At 41.0% G+C, this 22,167-nt stretch overlaps 1 protein-coding gene across 5 annotated transcripts in view; it reads right to left on the bottom strand.

The window, feature by feature from the left end:
- Window positions 1-22,167, bottom strand: part of Hivep1 (HIVEP zinc finger 1) — a 138,970-nt gene that overhangs the window by 53,694 nt on the left and 63,109 nt on the right. For all 5 annotated transcript variants that reach the window (XM_027948212.3, XM_071613686.1, XM_071613688.1 and 2 more), the window contains exon 3: window positions 13,193-13,246. In XM_027948212.3, the coding sequence (XP_027804013.2) occupies window positions 13,193-13,246 (54 nt within the window). The remainder of the gene's footprint in view (window positions 1-13,192; window positions 13,247-22,167) is intronic.

Below are 22,167 nucleotides of genomic sequence, written 5' to 3'. Positions count from 1 at the left end.
CAGATATGAGACAGCTGTTCAAATATATTCCTCTGCCTGTATCAAATAATCCCCTCTTGCTTGACGACTTAGGGAGGTGCTTATGAACACCTTTTTCTTTCTTTTTTTGTAGTCGTGATGTGTGCACACACACGTATAAAGGTGTGTTTTTGTTTTAAAGAAGCATTTCCAGCAGCGTTGATCTTGGTTGCATCCTTCTGCGTGAGAGTCTAACACAGAACTGCCTGCATGGACTTCCCAGGGACGGCCCTGGACTACTAGTCTGGAGAACCTCCGAGTCACTTGCACAGTGACAGCTTTGCTTTGGTGACTGCCAGGCCTCCTCTTCTCAGGAACGATGAAGCACTGGAAGAACTTTCCCATCAGACCCACTCTTCTAGCTGCACTCCATGGTGGGTGGAGCAAACTCTGCATTGGTTCCATACTCGTGAATTCACTACTTCATTGTTCTATGATCTGGATTCCGTCTTTCTTGGGGAATGCTCCACGGTGCTGGAGAAGAGGTCTGCTCTCGAGTGGTGGGTGCAGAGTGCTGCTCAAGTCTCCTGCTTCCCTGCCGCCCTGCCTGCGCGATCCCATCAGTGCACCAAGCCCCCAGCTGTCAGTGCTGACTTGTCCACTTAAATCTCCCTCCCACCCAGGGACTCCTGCCCCATGTGTCAGCGTGAGGTGGACGAATGCTAACAACTGCCACACCTTCCTGGTGGCTGACCTTTTCACCATCAGAAAATGTTACTTTAGGGGCTGGGGCTCAGCGGTAGCACACTTGCTTGGCACGTGTGAGGTACTGGGTTCGATTCTCAGCACCATATATAAATAAATAAATAAACAAATAATTACATAATTAAAGATCTATCAACAATTAAAAAAGAAAAAAGAAAATGTCACCTTATTTTAAAGTTTTTTACAATATCACTATAGCCACACCCACTGTCTTATACTGGATATTTGCCTTACTTATACACAAACACGGGTGTGTGTGTCTTTTTCTATCCCTTCACTTTCAACACAATCTAGCGCACACGTCAGACTCGGGCTGACCACCTCTGCCTTTTGACTCCACACTGTGGTCACTGACAGGGCTGGACTCGGGTCTCTATTTCACTCTTTGTTTTCTATGACTCGCTTTGTTTGTTTTGTTCCTACATTTCTACTTTACTGCTTTCTTTAATACTGTTTTCTACTGTAACATCTTAATTTCTTTAATGGTTATTTGATCATCTCCTTTGTGGCTGCTCTGTGGCTTACCTCACATCTTAACCTGTAAGAGGCTCTTCAGGGTTTAACTAACTGAATTCCAGTGACACATGAAAATGTTGTGTCCACACAGACTTATTCCTTCCGTAAGAGCCGTGCTGTATGTAACAGCCGTGCTATAAACGCTGCGCCCCAACAACACACCGCTGTAATCATCACATTGTGTAGCTGGTGTCTTTAATGACACCACTAAGAGAGTGCACGCACACCCTCGTAAGCGCTGGTTGTCTCCTTTACCTTTTCACCAAGCACTCTGCCTGAGTGACGGCCACCTGAGAGGAAATGGAAATGTCAACTTTGCTCCCAGGACAGGTTCTCCCTGGCTGCGTTACAGCCACGCTGGCAAGAAGGTAATGAAAAAGAGACAACTGACGGGAGGTGTCATGAAATTAGTTATATTTTCTACTTTTAAAGCTTGCTCTCATGTGGCATAAAATAGTTTATACAAAATAAAAAACCAAAGGATAAAAATCCCAACATGGCCAATGAGACAGCTAACACTCGTTACAAAACCCAAAACTTTGATGTCATTTTGCAGGTTTAAGAAAACCATCTGGTAGGGCTGAGAACACCTTCAATCAAAACAGTTTACAAAACGACAGTCCCGTTTTTACTTGCACTGAAAGCCTTTCAAATTTATATTTTCTTGTTCCACTTTCATGAGAAAGATTCCAAAGACCTTAGTGACTTTTCTAAGAAAGTCCCAAGAGCTCACCGCAGAGCCAGGGTTCACCAGGGCCGAGTCTCTCTCCTGCCCGGCTGAACGCACAGAACCCCACAGGGCGGTGAAGTCCCTCTGAGCCCTGCGCCTGCCTGTTCAGAGATCCAAGGCCACAACCTCTGGCAGGTGAAATCCAGCCCAGAGGGACCATTCCCCACGCTGACCAGCGCTACAAGCTGTTCCCTGACAGCCCCGGCTAGGTGACCAGCACACCACTGACCCTGTCAACAGGCAAAATCTGAACTGAACGTAGCGGTGTCACCAGGACAGGGAACCTGGACGCTCCTTAGAGGCCCTTCTCCTGGGAAGGCTGTGGGTTGTACTGTGGATCCTCCCGAAACCTGGGCCTCCATCCCTCACTTCCACAGCCTCCCACCAGGTCAGAAGATGTTGCTGTTGCCCACAACCACACTGCACCGAGAACAGTCCTAGCCCTCTTGATTAAATAAAATCACAAGGAGAGGCTCATTTGTAGCTTCCAGCTGTCCATACACTCTATTAAAGGTTAAAGAATGAAGCTTTTATTTTCATTACTGTGACATGAACTATTTGTATACATCACTGCACCCGATAATCAGAGGTACTGAAAGAAACAATTACTTCAGATGAGCAATGGAGGTTCCACAGGAGAAATAAATATCTGCTTAACTACAGTGAGGAAGAAGTGAAGCCATGGCAGACACCGCTTCCAAGTCTGTCCTCTTGGGTGGAGGAGCGTGCCCCTTTCCACCTCTGTCCCTCTTCACGGATCCAATATCCACCTAACACCCGCAGGCACTAGATGACAGCAGACACTAGGGTAGGACCGGGGGCCAAGTCAACTGGAGGAATCACGAGAAGACTCCTGAGAGGAGGAGCGGGTGAGGGGTGGGAAATGAACACTGCTGAGCCAGAAACATCAGCCCCACTCCCAGCTGAGCTCAGGAGGCTGGACCCCAGCACTGCCTGCTTCTCAGCCTGCTCCAACTGAGATCCCCAATGCATACAGCTGGCCCCCTTAGCCACAGTTTCATTTTCCAAGGTTTCTGTTACCTGTGGTCAACTATGGTCTGGGGGGAAAAAGCCCAAAGAAAATTCTAGAAAGGAACAATTCATGTGTTTTAAATGATGTGTGTTAAAGTTGACTGTTATCATTGCTCTTTTATTTCTGGTGACTACTGTTAATCTCTCACTGTGCCGAATTTATTTTGACCTCCTTCAGAGGTGTGTGCGCACAGGAGAAGAACATGCATGAGCTCCGGGGGCTTCGTGCACAGGGGCCTTGGTGGGCAGGGGGGCGGCACCAGGCTGGGCAACTACCTATGTCTGTTTTCCATTTAATTTCTTCAGTCCTCGTCCTGCCTCTTCCTGTTCATCCACAGAATCACATTTGCTGCTTCCAAATTGGTTTTAGAATGAAATAATCTCCTATCCCAGGCTTGGTGGTCAGGGCAAAATTCCAGTTTACCATTCTGCAAAGCTGGATGCAGTTCTTACTCACAGCACAACCCACAAAACACACTCCAAATAGAGCAGCAGTACAACAAAATCAGGGTTTTGGTGAAATCGGACTTTGGTATTTCCTTATCTGTCCTGCTTTCTAATTTTTTAAAATTTTTACTTTCTAGACTTTCTCCCAGTTCTTTCACTGTTCCCAGCTTATCTGCCCCAGGTCTGTGCATGTCTGTGGCCTGCTGAGGAGCCTGGGAGAAGGCACCAGTGTGTGGAGGCGGCCTCTGTTTTCATCTTCCTTTGTGGCCCCACAGAACACAGGGCCCAAAGCCAGAGAAAAACCTAAACAACAGAAGCACTCACACTCCTTCCAGCCACCCTGTCACACTGATATAGAAAATTCTGAGGCACGTAGAGGAAAGTCAATTTCCTAAGAATAGAAGGGAAACAAACCCAGGCTCCCCATGGCCCTCCTAGGAATCCCCAGTGGACCCAGAGAGCTAATCCTTTGTTTTCCACAGTCTTCAGGGATGCTGTCCCCATGTAGCTCAAATCCACACATCATTATCTTAATTACTTCTATCAAAAAATGAGGTAGTCAACATAAATACATATTTAATAGAATGGAAGACAAATAGGTTTTTTTTTTCAACCTTTTAATTTCTCTAAAATCAGGATGCATCTGCTAATCAAATATAAGAGCACTGGATCATAATTTGATTGGTCTTGACTTTTCCCTTGCTACATAAAGCTAATGTGTGTTTTATAATCAACATTTTTAATTCAATGAAATATGCTATAAAAATGCACCAAAATGGGTTTTTATGAATTATGCTATAAAATCAAAATCGTGTTAGCTACTTAAGAGTCTAATTATCAGCTCCACAGATAGGAATTGTTGACATGGTTAGGAAATACTGAGGATTCTTGCCTCCCACACTTCACAAGGATGCAAAGTTCTAGGAGTCTGTACTCAAACACAGTGAGAACAGAATATGTAAAGACATTTATTTCATATTAATGTCCCCCAAATTTTTGTCTCCATCATTATGCAAATCTTCTTTTAAAAAGCTGGCAGAGTCTATGGGGCTGGGATTGTAGCTCAGTGGCAGAGCGTTTGCCTTGGATGTATGAGGCATTGGGTTAGATCTTTAGCACCACATGAAAATAAATAAATAAAATGAAGGTACTGTGTCCATCTACAATTTAAAAAAATATTTAAAAAAAAAAAAAAGCTGGCAGAGTCTATCTGAAAGGCAACATCTCTTAGGCCTTGGTATTTTTAAATCCCAATACTGACAGGGTTTACATATGAGACCTTTAACTTATATCACACATAAATTATTAAATCAATACTGACTTTTCTATAAATCAAAGCTCACAGAAGTCTTTGCTGCTACACTAAGAGAAAATTTCGAGAGCCTGAATATTTAAATTTGGAATTCTAAGTGACATACAGTTTGAGAAGGAGGAGATGACTTTCTTTCCCTCCAAAATAGAAACACCTTTGCTGTTTCCCCAGGGCAATTTGTCAGGCAGGGCTGCAAGTCTGCATGAAACCTTGGGAATCTCACTGCACAGTTCTGATTTCCTGGTAATTTGGGCAAGACTTGGGTTTAGGCTGGAGGGTTCCTTTAGGGTTTAGACTTTTTCTTCCTATTTCCTAGAACTTAAAAAAAAAAAAAAAAAAAAAGCCAATGCAAAATAAAAATGTATTGAAAAGTAAATCAACTAACAACTTTATAAGAAAAAACATGATGGAATTTTCAGGGAATTTCATATTAAATTGAGAACAGAAGTTATAAACACTGTTATTTAAAGTAAACCCCGCTAGACGTGTTATTAAAATTCATTATTTCATAATAATTATTAAGAAAGGACAACTTCCCAATAATATATACTAAACTGGCTAGCACCGACATACTACTAAAATAATCAGACTGCTGAATTCCTTTGGAAATGCTCCATGGTTCAGACATTTCATTCCAATCGTGCACTAGCCTCTTTCCTCGCACTCTTGTCAACCTGGGCTTTGGCTCTGGGAACTGTCCATGCCCTTGCAGGTTTATACCGTCCTCACTGAGCCTCCTGAGTTTGTTTTATGGCACCGATTCTTCCCTGAATGTTTAAGACATCTTCATCTTACCTTGAATTGTATTAAAACTGCTCATGTTAATTTAGTGAAATCTGTCCAACTTTTCCATTATACCATCTAAATTTTTTGTCTTCCATGAGCCTTTGTTACCTCTAATTCTAAAAACATACTTTGATGTTTTCATAATTATTATACTTAGCAGAACTTTTAAGGAGAATATCACTGGCACTAAAGCTTGGTCTTATTGACATTGACATTAAAGCAGTCTTTTTTCAAATTAACCTTCATTTAAAAATATAATATACAGTACTTTAAAAATAATATTTTTCACTCCTTGGAAATTTATTCGTATTATAAGGAGCTTAAAGAAAAACAACCCTGTAGGAAAGTAGTGAGCTAACGCTCACTTTCTTATTTGCACTCTAATTAGAGTTCATGATCTCGATTCGGGCTCCTCATTAGTCTCTCACTCTCACTTCCAAAATGTGCAGTCTGGTTTTACACAGGAACCTAACTAAGTCCCCTCAAGCTTCCTCAGATAACAGTAGGGTGCTCAGGGAATGAAGGATGCCTGCATTAAGGGACATCCCACTGACAGCCGACTCCCTGGAGCAAGCCAGCAATGCGCAGAGTGTTACCTTGCAACATCTGTTAGCCCACAGGAGCCACTCAAGGGCCTGTCACTCCAAACCTGGGTAGGACATGAGTAACAGAAATTATTTTTAGTAAAAACCTTCAGAGTGATACCACTGCTGCTGGATCACGACTGATCCTAACATTTTTCCTGAATCGTCACATAATTTTGGAGATGGCTGCTATGGCAATCTCCTCACTCACAGGAGCAATTTGGAGCAGGCGTGGCTGCACTGGCCACCGGACAGGCACTGGCACTCGCTCCTCTCTGGCCATGCTGTGGGGAAATCTCAGGACAGCACAGGGTGGGACGTTTGCTGTGCCCCTTAGGCTGGACTATTCAGTATCTTTCAACCTCAGCTTTTTCTTATTTGCAAAATGGTGAATTTGAAAAATGCTAAATTTCTAACACGAAGTCTGCTTTGGTAGAACACCAAAAATGTTGATGACACAGCACTCAGAAACAGAAAAGGAAAAATTTTAGATATCCTAAATGGTTTTACAAAAACAAATAATATCACAATGCAATCGTTGGAAATCACACACAAAATTTTTTCAAAACCTCTATCCATGTGGAAAAAGAAAATTCTAACGAAGGGGTTGAAGATGAAACAAGCATAGAAATATAAAACTAGCAGGGCTCGAGGCATCAAATGCAACACCTTGAGGAAAAGGTGTAGCCTTAGCGACCCTACCCGAAAGAGCAGAGGCCTCAAGGTGAAGGAGGCAAGTTCCAATTAAAGAAATCAGAGTGACAAAACAAACCCAAACAAAGGGAGAGGAAAAGAGAATAAATCACAACAGGAAGAAAGTCAGAAACTGGCCCAGGAAAAAGAGAGCAAAACACAAAGCCAACAGCACTCAGGGAGGGCGAAGAGGCAGAGGAAAACCTCACCCTGAGAACCAGAGCCACAGGGAGCCGGCGGCAGGGAAAGAGGGGAGCGCGCAGGACTCCCCCAGTAAATGGGGGCGCTCAGGTGCACTGGGCAAACCAGGGGGAGCACAGCTTTCCAACCGGAGAACAAGGAAAGTCTGAATACCCCTCACCAGGAGATGCGCTAAACCAGCCAGCACTCCGACCCTCCCCTCCTCCCCAAAGTCCACCTGCGTCTTAAGGCTGCCTAGGAAGGTGCCCCCGCCCCAGGGCCACCAGAACGCCCCGCTAGGCCGTACCCAGTCCTCAGGTGTAACTTTAAGACAAAATCCGCAAATAAATAATATTTTAAAAAATTAAATTACAGATCAATATGTCTTGAACGTGGAATACAGGATTCTTCAACCAAAGATTAAAAATAAAATCCAGTCATGTATCTAAGAAGACAAAACATCATGACCAAATTGGTTTCATCAAGTGAATGTGGGTCAAATTAAACAGGAAAACCGAAGATTAGCAGGGCGCGGTGGCAGAGTCACAATTTCAAAGCCAGCCTCAGCAACTTAGCAAGACTCTGTGTCAAATAAATAAATAAATAAATAAGTGGCTGGGGATGTGGCTCAGTGGTTGAGCACCCCTGGGTTCAATCCCTGGCACCAAAATAAATAAATGAAATAAAACCAAAGAATAAAAACCATCGATTATTATATATAAAGAAAAAACATTTGATGATTCATTTATAATTTTTAATGATTTCAACAAATAAAAGATAGAAGATAACTTCATTAACAATTAAAAAAGTACTGATCTCTGTCCCACAAAAAAATGAAATACTGGAAGCATTTTCCTCAATCAGGCGTAAGGCAAGGACAGCAACTACTGTTTTTTGTCGTCAAATTATTAGATTCAAGAGAGTAACATAATGCATTTTGATTTACCAACAAGAACTGGCAAACAATGTTCACCAAAAAATAAAAATAAAAAATCCATGGCTTTGGTAGTGAGGTCAGTGGTCCAGTGCCTGCCTTCCATGCTTGAGGCCCTGAGTTCGACCCCCAGAAGAAAAAAGGAGAAATAAAGGGAAAATCAATGAGCTAGGCATAAGTTCAGTTTAAAGAAATAAACCCAACAAAATATGTACAAGATCCAAATGAAGAAGCTGCCTCCTTACTTTAAGTTCCTCCCTAGCAAACTACAACCTTAGCTAAGTCCACATGGAAACCTAACCTTCCTTTTCTTCTTGTAACACCCAGCTGGGCATCAGCCAATCAGGCAGCCAACCGGCCACGCCCAGCTGCCTCTGATCCAGCAGTTTTTCTACTTCCAAGTTCAACCTGTCAGAGAGCTCAGTGCTCTGCTGCTAGGCAGCGCTCAGGAACCTCTTCTGATCCAGCACCACATAAAAATAGATTAATAAAATAAAGGTATTGTGTCCATCTACAACTAAAAAAAATACTTAAAACGGGACCTATCATAGTAATCATAATATAACTCATCATAATCTAAAAACAAAAATGACTCCATATTTTGATTCTGACAATTTTTGCCACTATTCTCATTGCTTTTATGGAGAAGAATTTTGGAGGCTTTTACTGAACTATTTTCACCTGTGCCTGCTCCCTCTTAAGTTTCATTTAATTTGTAGTATCTTCCACCATTATTTGTCTTTGAAATATTTTGGGGTTGATAAAATTAGATTATTTCCTTTATAAAATCTAGATTTGCTGATTGCAAAAAAAAAAAAAAAAAGACCTTATTAAGAAGCTGAGGCTGCCCTTGAACTTGCAATCCTCCTGCCTTTGCCTCCTTAATTGCTGAGATTATACAGGTGCACCACATCTAGCCAAATTTGTGCACTTTAAAATAATTAGACTTTATCTTATGCAAATTTCACTTCAATTTAAAAAAATCCAATGACATCACAGTTTGTTTTATTTTGTTCTGGCTTTCTGGCACTCTGGATAGTAAAAGCAGAAAGCTTTTATGGCTTTAACTTTAAACAAGTAAATAAAGATGAATCAACAGTGGAACCACTGTAATACAAAAACAGCAAAACAAAACAAAAAAAAAACCAGCAGATGGCCTAGGGCTAGCCTTTGCTCCATTAGCTCCATTAGCTCATCTGGAAAGCCTCAGGAAGCTTAAGTCACCCATGTCCCCTCCGAGAGGGACCAAGAGTGGTTAGACAATTAATCCACCACAACAGCCACACACATGAGCCAAGGAGGCCATTGATAGCAGCTGGAGGTGGCCTTCAGAGCTCTGCAACAGGTGCACCTCTACTGCCTGGTGAAGACTGAACTATAGAAACTCACTTGGGATATTTGCTGTAAAATACAAGGAAAAAGTCTTCTGATAGGGCAGGAGTAGTCAATTCAGAGGCAAAATATTAGAGGCACCATCATGGTGGAGCCCCAGAGCTGGGCTCCACAGTTGTCCAATTCAGAGGAGTCGCCCAATAGGAACTGTGACTGCTATTGGAGTAATGGGGCTACAAGTCCTCTGTGGCCTGGGACAACTTCCCAACTCCTTTATTTCCCTATGTAGCCTTCCAATTGACCCTCATTCCCAGAAATAATCTGAGGATGTAGGTACTTTGAAACCCAGAATCTAATTTACATTTAAATGCCATGAAAGGGAGTAATCAAAAGGATTCTGGCCATTCCTTTATTCCCTAATGGAGGATTGGTGGTAACTTGGTAGCCATTTACTGGTAGGGCAGCTCAGTTCCTATTCCTCCTCTGCTTTGCCAGTCTCCACTAGAAGCAGAAAACACCAAATACTTCTTTCCCAGCATTTCTTGCAGCTAAGTATGGCCAAGTGACAAGTACTGCCCAAGGAGACAAAAGTGAAACTCTTAGGGGGATACTGAAGGGAGTGTTTGAAAACGGTTTCCCTTCTATAGTCACCCTTCCTTATCTGTAACTTCAGTATCCTTGGTTTCATTACCTCAGATTCAACCAATCTGGGATAAAAATTATTTGGAATAAATTCCAGAAATCTCCAGAAAGAAAAACTTTAATTTGTCATGTGCTGAGCACTTGGCTGAATTCAGACAAATGCAGTGATATGTAGGCACACTCTGCTGTGGCCCCTTGGCATTTCACAGGTCCTCAGTCTCTCCAACACTCTTTGGACTCTGTTTGCCTTGAATCTCATTTGTGTACCAGGCAGTTGGCTCTGATAATTGTGTCTGTATTGAGAATGTGCACACTTTTTTTTCTTCTCATTGTTCCCTAAACAATATAGTACGATAACTATGTACATAGCATTTTCATTGTATTAGGCATTGTAAGTAATCTAGAGATGATTTAAGGTATATGGGAGGATGTGTGTAGGTTATATGGAAATACTAATACATTTTATAAATAAAAATAAAAAAAATAAATAAATAAAATTTTTTTAAGTTGTAAATGTACATAAAACCTTTATTTTTTTATTTTTATATGGTGCTGAGAATCAAGTCCAGTGCCTCACACATGCAAGGCAAACACTCTACCACTGAGCTACAACCCCAGCCCAAAGAAGCGAATTTTCTATTTAAAAAAAAAAAAAAAAAAAAGGTAACTCAGAAAGAAAAGATCTGAGAAACCTCAATACTTCTGTTATTCAAGGATTTTTTTCCTCCTATTGTTAAAAAGGAATTAATACTATTCCTTACTTATATTTGGAAGGAAACTGCTGTATTTGTGATTTGCCCAGAATTTTGGTGTGAAACCAAAGCCAAGTAGTAATTCTGAGCAGGGAACACAGAACAATGCACACTTGGTATTCATCCTGGCCCTGCTCAGCGCAGCCTGCCAACTGCAGCCCATTCAATTATTCAGAACCTCATTAGCCAATTTCTTTTTCTAGAACCTTCTTCTGTTTCCTCCTTCCCATCAGGCATTTAGTTCACTTTGTGAAAACTTTTTGCCACAGCAGGACGAAGGAAGGAAAGGAAGGACAAGCTCACGTTCATTCCTACTTGAAGCAGCTGCTTACTGGAGGGAGGAAGGTGAACTTGACAAGGGGGTTTCAAAAGGAAGTGTCACTGCTGTGGCAACGTGGGCAACGGTGCCCGGACAGCCTCCTGGAGGACCTGAGGGTGACGGCAGCGAGTCCACTCTGCTAGCCTGGCTCTAATTTAATTTGATGGGTTTTGATTTGGTCCATTTGAGGAAAGGTACGAGCATGCAGCATACACACAACCCACATGAAGTCGTTATGTTCTTCCTTACGGTAATGTCTAAAAGTGCACAGTTTGACATTATTTTTAAAATTATTCAGCAGGATGTAAATACAATAATGACTGTCACAGATGTGGTAATGGAATGTGAATAAAATAAATTGCAAATAAATGAATAGATCAATTAGGAGAGCTTTTACATGCAATGCTTGAAGGAACTTTAATTTTAAACTTTGGTTTAAAATTTTATCACAGTGTGTGGCTCAGGTAAGTTAACCTGTGTGACGCAGTAAGTCCTGAAGTGTCACATGGCACGGTCAGATTCCACCTGGACCTTCCTGAGTGCCACAAAAATGGTAGGTGACAAGAAGAAAGACGCTTCAAGGCCACTGCAGCTGGTGCCTGAGTGCCAGGACCAAGCCCCACCTGAAGGTGCACAGGCTCTGCTAATGGAGGGAGGGCTGGGATTGCAAGAATCATTTCCCCTGTGGATATCTCGTCCATTATCGATTAGATTTAAAAGAAATTTTTGAAAACAAAAGCCTTTCCACTGGAAATTAGCTAAATTACTGTCAAAATATTTTACCAAATAACAATTTATGAAATATACTTACTTTAATGAAAACTTTATCTCCCCACAAGATTAAAAGAACATAATTGATTTTACGCACTAACAGTGTAGAAACACTATTCATTACACCCACGTGTTCTGCATCTCATGTATGTTTTTAATATTACTTGGAAAAATGGTATGCTTTTAATTGTAAAAAGCAATTTTGCCTTTCAAGTCCTGATATTTAGTTCAAAAGTGTATCTCTTATAAAACCAGTGAAACAATATAAGAAAACTTAATTATCTTCCCTGGCCTTTTCTCCCCCATTGTAAATATATCCATGTATAAATTCTTTCAAACTCTGTCTGATCCCATTAACATATAGCTGTGCTCATACACATATGCATAGAAAAATATGCAGGCATATATTTGAATTTTAAAAAATATGATCATACTTTATGTGCTACATTACAATTTTACTTTTCTTACTTAACAATAGGTTATCATCATCAATTGAAATAATTAAGATTTTTGTTAAACTGTACCACCCAAAAGAAATTTGCTACAATTCACTGAATTTTTCTTCCCCTGACTGGTATTCAAGTTGTTTCATCTGTCATAGGTTCTTGTCATTAAAAAAATAAAATCATTTACATTGACATGTGGTCACAGGAACACACACAGGCACATGGGTTTGATCCTCAGCACCCACATAAAAACAAATTAATTAAATAAAGGTATTGTGTCCATCTACAACTAAAAAAAGAAAAACTTTAAGAAAAAGGGATATATCACAGATGACTCTAAATCTAAAAACAAAATGACTCATAAGCTAAAAACAAAAATGACTCCATGTTTTTATAATATATCCTTTTATAGAAGAAGCAAATATTCTATAAGAAAAATAGGTAACTCAGAGAGAAAAGATCTGAGAAACCTCAATACTTCTGTTACTCAAGGATTTTTTCCTCCTGTTGTTAAAAGGAATTAATACTATTCCTTACTACATTTGGAAGGAAACTGCTGTATTTGTAATTTGCCATCAGATGTGCCATCACCAGAACATGCACACACATGCATGCACACACACCCTTGTTATTGCCTGAGCATGTATTTGCACATCCCCTGCACACCCACATGTTCACACATGCAAGCAAGCATCCAGGCCTATGGTACTGTACTTCCACTACTAGAGGAGAATCTCAGAAAGAGGACTTTCAAAAGAGCTGCAAGAGTCTCCCACATTCCCACCAGCCAACACATCAGCCTATGCCAACAGTTCAGAATACACGTGTCGCTATCGTACAGCAAAGTCCACAGAATACTAGGTACCCACCACTAAATGGCACTGCTAATTCTGTGATACATTCATACTGACTGACTTAGTAAGACTGCAATGATAAGGTATCACACGGGCATCTCCATAAGAACAAAGTCCACAGAAACAGGTTTTGACTTACCTTTTTTTGAAACTTCTGCCCCATTAAGTTCTTTTTGTGCTTCTTCAATTTTGTCTGAGGGGAAAAAAAAAATACACTTTTATAGATCAATTAACCACTGTAAATAAAGAATACAGTAAAAAAAAAAAAAAAAGCATACCACTTATAAGCAATGCCAGAAACAAAATATATATTTGTTGAATGAATCTATTTATGAAATAAATGTCCATAAACTGTCGGGCATATTCTACTTTAAATCTGTATTTATAATTTTAATAATTACTTAGTCAGGAGGACAATTTCCTATTAATGTTTTCATAATGCAAACAAGTAGTGCCCTTTGAGTAATCAACAATAGGTAGAACATGCTTTGCTGCCTAACAAAAGTATCTAAAAAATATTTCCCTGACATGTGAAGTGCCCAACAGGGATATTTTTAAAGAAATAGTAAAGGCTAACAAGGTTAGAAAGGAGACTAAGCCAAGTTCACAGGTGGTGCTGTGGTTAGATGTGGTAAGCCTGGTCCTCAAAGTGGCAGTGTTAAGAGGTGCTAAACTCTTTAAGGAGCAGGGTCACTGGGGAAAGGGGTCAGGGTCCTTAGGCCCCTGGGACTGTGGGACTGTGGCAGTCTGGATACATATAAACCCTTTCAAACTCATATGCTGAAGATTTGGTCCCGATGCAGCAGTGTTCAGAGGTGGGGACTTGGGGAGTGACTGGATCCCACAGGCTCGGAACACATCAATGGCTCAACCCCGGAGGATCTGCACGGTAGGCACCAGTGAGAAGGGGTGGGAACCAGAGGTGCTGAGGCCTCGCGGAGGAGGACTTCACTGGGGTGTGCCCTGGAAGAGCACACTTGTCCCTAGTCCCCTCCTCAGTCTTCCTCCCCCTGCTTCCTGGGTGCCATGAGTAAGCGTCCCCACCCGCGCCCAAGCCCTTCAGGAAGCAGATGAGCAGGACTGCGACTTCTGAAACCACAAACCCAAAGAAACCTTTCTTAAGTTGTTATTCTCGGGAATTTTGTTGCAGTAATGGAAAGTGAGTACCACAGGTCCGTTACCCTCAGGAGGCATTGAGGTAGTTCTCCTGGGACCCTGAGATTGTTCTTGCAAGAGAGCTGATAAAAATGAACAGGACCGGCCCTTCCCAGCCCTTTCACTTCCTGCCTTGCAGGGGAGCTCCCCCTCTTCCACGTGATTCAACCTCAGTGCCATCCACCATGAGGTGATGCACCCAAAAGGGTCCTTGCCAGAGCCAGCACCATGCTATTTGAACGTTCAGACTTCAAAACCATGAGCTAACTAAACTTCTTTTCTTTAAAGTACCCAGTTTCAGAAAAAGGACTAATCAGATAGCTCAATGGTAAATATAAACATGGAAGACAGAGCAGATGGAAAAACAGAGGAAATGATGAGCTGAGGAGTAGCATGACAGAATAATGCCTGTCCCTTGAAGATAACTCAGAGTGCCTACCAAGTGTGAGGGAAAACACCGCATTAAAGAGATGCTACATAAAATGGATTACAGCACCGATGTATATGCAAACAGGTTTGAAAGACAGGTGCAACCTAAAGCAGTAAGAGCACTGGGAGTGTTGCCGCCAGAGTGGGAGGAGAGGAAACTGCAGAGGTGGCCAGCGGCGGGGTGCCTGCCCAACATGCATGAGGCGCCGGGGGTCCATCACCAGCACTGCAGGGGGAAATAATAACCATGATCAAAAGAATGGATGAAGAAGCTATGAGCACAACTGGATTTGATAAATATGACCAAGTTCTACTTCGATGACAACTAATTTGAATTTTATACAGTTGATCCTATTTGATGATAACAGTAACCATTCCAAATTGAACTAAGAACTGAAGTGAACACAGTACCAATAATTACATAACATTTTAGATAGCCCATGAAATAATGGCTTAGATAAATGCTCTCAAATTATTCCTTCATCCATGTAGATAATCAGCCTCTGCCTCTGCACACACCAGCCCAGACAGGTCTCCAGTGCTAAGCCCATTACAACTGGCCACCCATGTGGCACCCACTCTAAACAAAGGCACCCACTTCACCTGGGCCTGCCTGCTTCTTTCTCCATCTTGCCAGAAAAGCCAGAAATTCACAAAACTCCAATCTGCTGATCAAACTTTCCTCCATTGCACACTGGTCCAAACAAGGCAGAGTGGGAGCGGCAGAATGAAGGGAAAAGCTCATTTGCAGTAGGAGACATTATATCCCAGCAAAGGTTAAAATAAATACCTAATTTTTCTTTCTTATAAATGCATCCCTCATGGCACCTCCTATTTGCTTCCTGCTAATTATCTGATTCGCAATACAAGCGGAGAGGGGCACACACAACCTTCGGGAGCAGGACAGCATTTCTGATTCACACACTGCAGTTATTCCTCCTGAAATGATGAACTGAAATTGGAAATAATCCTAGAAAAAGCCCAAACACATTAAATGTAGAAACTAAGGGCTGGAATGGTCCAGCAGTACAGTGTGTGCTTGGCCTGCAAGAGACCCTGGAGTCCATCCCCTGCACTGAAACAGATACATTAAAGAACAAAGGAGTTTGAGATTTTAGCATAAATAAATAATAAATGTTTGAGGAGACTGATGTTTAGCCTGATTTAAATATTACACAGTGCATACATGTATGGAAACATAACATGTTACAACCGACACGTAATTTTTGTTTTATGTACCAGTTTAAAATATGTCAATAAAGGTAAGAATCGGTGCAAAAACAAGGCAGAAATTGGATCCAGTATTCAACAGCAGTTTTATTTCAAAGAAAAAAATGCCAAGGTATGAATGGAAACTATATGAACACAAGTAACCAAAGAACAAGGACAATTATTTTAAAAAATAAAATACACAAAGTACATTGTAGACATCCAAACTGTAAATAAATAAATCATATAATTTAAATATATAGTTCTTGAGAAACATTGAAAAATGTAGTTTTACTACTCAAGTACTATTATTTCTATGCCAGCAGTTCTTCTAAACTGAAGAGTCATAAATAATATATGTGTATATATTATACATCACAGCAGTAATGACTGTGCTTTCAAGACTTTATACACATATAATTTGATATTATATAACAAAACAACTTTTTATTAATAGAATCAATTTTGGTTTAAAGCAACAAAACCTCATGACTTAAGAAATACTTAAAGAATAGTTGTTAATGTACACCTATAACGCACCAATAAAAAAAAAAAGCGGGGCGGAGGGGGTGGGGGGAAAACAGCTGCTCTGTTCTTCCGTATATTGAGAGAGCCACCATCCGTCTGCACTTTAACATGAATTCTTACAAAAATGACCTCAGTTTACATTTGTACCCAAAATACTAGATTTTGTTTTTCAAATTTTCAATTAAGTTACCTTTTTGCCTCGGTAGTAATGATATATACATTTGAACTACTGACTCTAACATCTCTTGCATTAAGTGTAATAAGCATCTACTGCAATGCTTTTACCTACAGCTCCAGTTCAATAGGTAAACACAATCTTCAATTAGAGAGCGTCTAACAGCCATTATGAAAAGCTTTAGCTTCCCTCAATTTTATAAAAAGTCCCGTTTATATTTAACCTGTGTTTCATAATTCTCCTGGTAAATTTGATGTATTTTAAAAACAACCTCCAAAATTACAGAGAAAATGGTCATTTATTATATGCTCTTCATTGGTCCACACAAGGTAACTTAGTGACATTTAAAGTACTATGTATTGAGTTTTTTTCACTATGACCAAGAAATGTATTTTTATATCCCAACTTGTTACCCACACATACACAGATTATGTGTGTATGTCACTTGGACACAAACTTACCCACAGCCTACTCTCTCTTGCCTATTAAAAATACAAAACGATGCCCTGACCAACTCCCCTAGCTCCAGCGCGCACTGCTGGCCTGTAGACCTACAGCCCGGAGCACAGAATGCAAGCAGCAGTTCCAGCACATGTCTTGGCTTTGCCTTCCCTAGAGGTGACATGTCTCAGCAGTCCATCGCTCACTCTAGGCCTTGTGTGCAGGCTGGAGGGAGTGAGGTGGGAGATGAGCCTCAGATTTCCAGGTGTCCCCAACACGCCCTCCCCGTAGGCACTGTGATGGGTAACAAACTCACAAGGAGTTCCACATTCAGAAATAAACTCAAGGTTTGCTCTAGGAAAGATTTAAATCACTGCCACTTGATACTGTCAGCTTGCCCCCCACCACACTGAACCCCGCTCTGCAGCCTCCCCCCTGCGCCCAGCCCTAAAACACAAACTCACTGCTATGATGTAGAACCTCATGAACTGTAAAAGGCACCTCTGCTTGCTCAGAGGGGCCACCTGCTTGAAGAAAGCTCAGCGTGTGTGGCTGCACTATTTTTACCATGAATAAAGCTGACTCCTACCTCCTCTCACGGTACGTCAGCACGAGGTCCCACCCTCACTGGTGACTGCGGAGCTATTTCAACAGCACTAAACAGACGACAAGGGCATGATGCTAAAACTGAACCCAGTACTTATAACCATGTGCACTGCTCTTCCACGTGAAGATCACGTGAATCAACAGGTCAACCTGCAGGTTCCACATGGGGGCCGCCTGTCTTCAGGGAAGATGGCACACTACAATCATACTGGAAAAAGGCACGCAGACTAGCAATATTTCAAGTTGAAAATGCTGCATGACATAAGTAAAAAACTGAAACTCAACTCTGTGCTAAGGAATCTGAAAAATGTGAAGAACCAAGTAAAAATTCTAGAAAAACATAATTACCCAAATTAGTCCAGGAAGAGGAAAACCTGGCCAGGGTAACCATCATGAATGACATGGAGAAAATTACCAAAGTAACACAGAAGTGGCTTTTTTCAAGGTTCCAGGCCCAGACAGGTCTTACTGCTGGATTCTTCCACATCTAAAGAATAAAACATCTTCTCAATTGTTCCCCAACACAGGATGCAGGAAGGTGATCTGAATCACTGTCAGATGACAGGCATGACTCTGATGTCCAAATGAGACCCAGGTGGCAGAAAACCAGCAATACAGTCATGTCTCAATGAACATGGACCTAACCATCTATATGGAAGACATTCACAGTTGAGGAAATCATGGCCAAGTAGGGTCTAAAATAAAAGTGCAAAGACGTTTCAATATTCAGAAGCAAGTTATAGGTAGAGCAGTCCCTGTCCTAATGCTTGGAACCACAACTGTTTGGGATTTCAGATGCTTCCAGATTTTGGAATATTTTCATATACATAATGAGATGCCTTGGGAATGTGACCCACCTCTAAACACCAAATTCATTTGTTTCACATATGCTGACACACAAGCTGAAGGTCATTTTTAGTATGTAACCATTATGACAGAGACTCATCATATGATCCAAACATGGAATTTTCCATCTGTGGAACCATGTCTGCACTTAAAAAACTTCAGATTCTGGATTTCTGGACTAGAGATGTTCAACCTGTATTAAATTTGTTAACAGCAATAGGGAAAGGGAGTGACTTAAATGTCCCAAATGTACTTGATTAAATCACTTCTATCGTTAGTGTTTGGAGGACAAAATCTCAATGTTGAATAGAAACGAATATTCTTCATTATATTAGCCAAATATTGTTCTAATCAACACCCCAAACAAAGGAAGGAACCAATCCCATGTTGTCATTCCCTGCCCCCTGCTCCTCTGGGAAGCCCGGCCTCACCCACTCCCGAGCCCTGGATCACCCTGGTGTTCTTCCACTCCAGGGCACCTTCCCTCCCTGAACCGTATCTTATTCAGAGGGCCCAATACCTTGATCACTAGGTGATCTAATAAACGAATTACTACTGCAATATTCACTGCAGCATCTTTGATAACAAAATATAAAGGAAACATTAAAACCAGGGACTGGCAAAATAAATAATTAAATACTCCCACACAATACAGTATTATTTAGCCACCGTTAAGTGCTTTTTAAAATTACTCATTGAGGGGAAAATGCTCAAGGCATAGTACACTTGAAAGGGCATAATTTTAAACATGTTGTGCCACAGAGACAAATGTGTACTGATGTACAGATGGGGAGACACACACACACACGCACACACACACACACACACACACACACACGATACATGCTCAGAGATATATGAGAGAAAAGGCCAGAACATAAAGGCATATCTGAGGGCAGGACATTACTAGATACTTTCATCTCACCATTTGTATTTTCTATAATTACTAAAAAACATTTATTTAATACCTATTAATATAAAAAGGAAATATTATTTAAACTCAAAATCTTTTAAAAATGTTGGCTACATATCCTAAATTCCAAATTTCCAGATCATATGAAAAACTACAGGATAATTTCTAAAACATAAGAATACCACAGGTTGAGCATCACTGGTTTGAACATGTAAAACACCCTAAAATCTCAAACTTCGGTGATCAAAAATTAAATTTTGAGTTTTGGATTTTCAGTTTAGGGATGATCAACCTATAAATTTGATACAAATATTTTTAAATTAAAAAAAAAAACTCCAGTATCTGAAACATTTCTTGTTACCAAGCACTGGAGATAAAAGGATTTACCTGTGACCCATGATTGATTCAGTTCCGAATATATAAAACAGGCCCCAGGGGCAGCCCTAAAGACACCTGCAGGTGAGCAGTCCTGGGTACAGGACCTCAGAACAGCAAACCTCACCTGTGTGGTCAACTGTGACTCCATCTGCAAGGTGACAAGCATTCAGGAGGAGGAACATTAGGATCAGAAATGCAGAGGCAGAAAACATACAATGAAGAAATGACAGCCTCTTCAACAAATGGTGCTAAGAAAACCAGAAATCCATCTGTAGCAAAATGCACACAACTCAACTCTAAAGTAGATCAAAGACTCAGGCATGAGAACAGAGACACTGCGCCTAATAGGAAAAAAAGGAGGCCTAAATCTCCACCATGTCGGCTTAGGACCTGACTTCCTCAACAAGACTCCTAAGTGCAATAAGTAAAATCAAGAATCAACAAATGGGATGGAATCCAACCAACAAGCTTCTTCACAGCAAGGGAAACAATCCAGAATGTGAAAAGAGAGCCAACAGAATGGGAGAAAATCTTTGCCACCTGCACCTCAGAGCATTAATCTCCAGGATATATAAAGAACTCAAATAACTTCACACCAAAATAAATAAATAAATAACCCAATTAATAAATAGGCAAATAACTGAATAGGCACTTCACAGAAGAAGAAATATAAGGGGTCAACAAATATATGAAAAAATTTCACCATCTGTAGCAGTTCGAGAAATGCAAACTAAAACTACATTGAGAGTTCATCTCACTCCAGTCAGAATGGCAATTACCAAGAATACAAGTAACAATAAGTGCTGGTGAGAATGTCAGGGGAAAAAGGTACATTGCTGGTCGGATTGCAAATGGGTGCAACCACTCTGGAAAGCAGTATGGAGATTCCTCAGAAAACTTGGAATGGAACCACCATTTGACCCAGCTATCCCACTCCGAGGTCTAGACTCAAAGGACTTAAAATCAGCATACTATAGTGACACAGCCACATCAATGTTCACAGCAGCTCAACTTTCAATAGCTAAACTATGGAACCAGCCTAGGTGCCCTTCAACAGATGAAAAGATTAAAAAAAAATGTGGTGTATATAAACACAATGAAATGTTACTCAGCTACAAAGAATGAAATTATGGTATTTGCTGGTAAATGATGGAACTAGAGAATATCCTGCTAAGTGAAATAAGCCAATCCCCCCAAAAATCAAAGGCCAAAGGGTCTCCCTGACATGTGGATGCTAACTCACAAAAAGTGGGTGGTGGAAAGAAGTATTTTTGGATTAGACAAAGAGGAAATGGGAATAGGAAAGACAGTAGAATGAATGGGATATTATTTTCCTATGTGCATATATGATTACAAGACTAATGTAATTCCACATCATGTACACCCAGAAGAATGGGAAGTTATACTCTTTACATGTGCAATATGTTAAAATAGATTCTACTGTTATGTACAACTAGAAATAACAAATAAAAAAAGAAAAGAAATTCAGAGGCAGGAAACAGAGTCTGTTGGGAACTCAAAGTGTTTGGATACATAATCTGGAGGAAGCAGGTCCCAAGGCAAAGAATTGGGAACCTCATTCTCACATCACTGGCAGTAAAATCCAAGCCAGAGAGTTGGTGGAAGCAAACTTTTGACTCTTTTCTGAAATGATCTGACTAAAGGCATTGAGATCTTTGAAAACCACCTCTACTCTCTACTAGTAATTCACCTTTTAGAAACTTATACTGAAGCAATGAAAGGAGAGGAACAAGCAGTATTCACCACAATGCATTTTACGATGGGAGGAAAACTGACCAGCAGCACCTGGGGTATAAAAAGTACTCAGTGAATATTTGTTGGACATACAAATATTTAGGAAAGGTTAAATATGGTGCCTCCATGTGTAGACTATTACAGAACCAATACAGTGTAGGATTCTAGAATCCCTACTGAATCGGTCACTATAAGAACTGTGTACCAGCCTGCATTAATTTTAAAAGCTTTGAAAGCCTCTCTTCAGCCAATAATTGCTGGTGGAATGGGAGGCAGCCCCAACATGCTAAGGGGCGGTGGGGGGGGGATGGAGACAGGAAAAAAAGGAATGGCGAGGAAAAATTGGAGAGCCAGAAAGGATTTGGGCCAAAAGAGGATTTCAATGTCTAATCGGTAGATGATGCAAATAAGTAGGACCAAAAGATTCACCAACTGAAGAGGCCACTGGGGATGCTTTCTAAAGCAAGTGGGGGCCTGGGGAGGTTGCAGGGCAGCAGCCAAGGAAGCGAGGGACTAACAGCAGGGAAGAAAAGAGAGTAAAGCAAACCATCTTTCAAAGCACTGAGCAAGAGAGTAAAGTGGGGGGCAGAGGGAACACAGGGATGGAGGGAAGACTGCTTGGTGTGTCCTGTCGCCCGTGACGTTCACAGGCCCGAGGGAGAAACCAAGGAGAGTGGAG

Source organism: Marmota flaviventris, chromosome 6 (genome assembly GCF_047511675.1).
Source record: "Marmota flaviventris isolate mMarFla1 chromosome 6, mMarFla1.hap1, whole genome shotgun sequence".
NCBI classification, from domain to species: Eukaryota; Metazoa; Chordata; class Mammalia; order Rodentia; family Sciuridae; genus Marmota; species Marmota flaviventris.
This window is presented reverse-complemented; position numbering and strand designations above follow the sequence as displayed.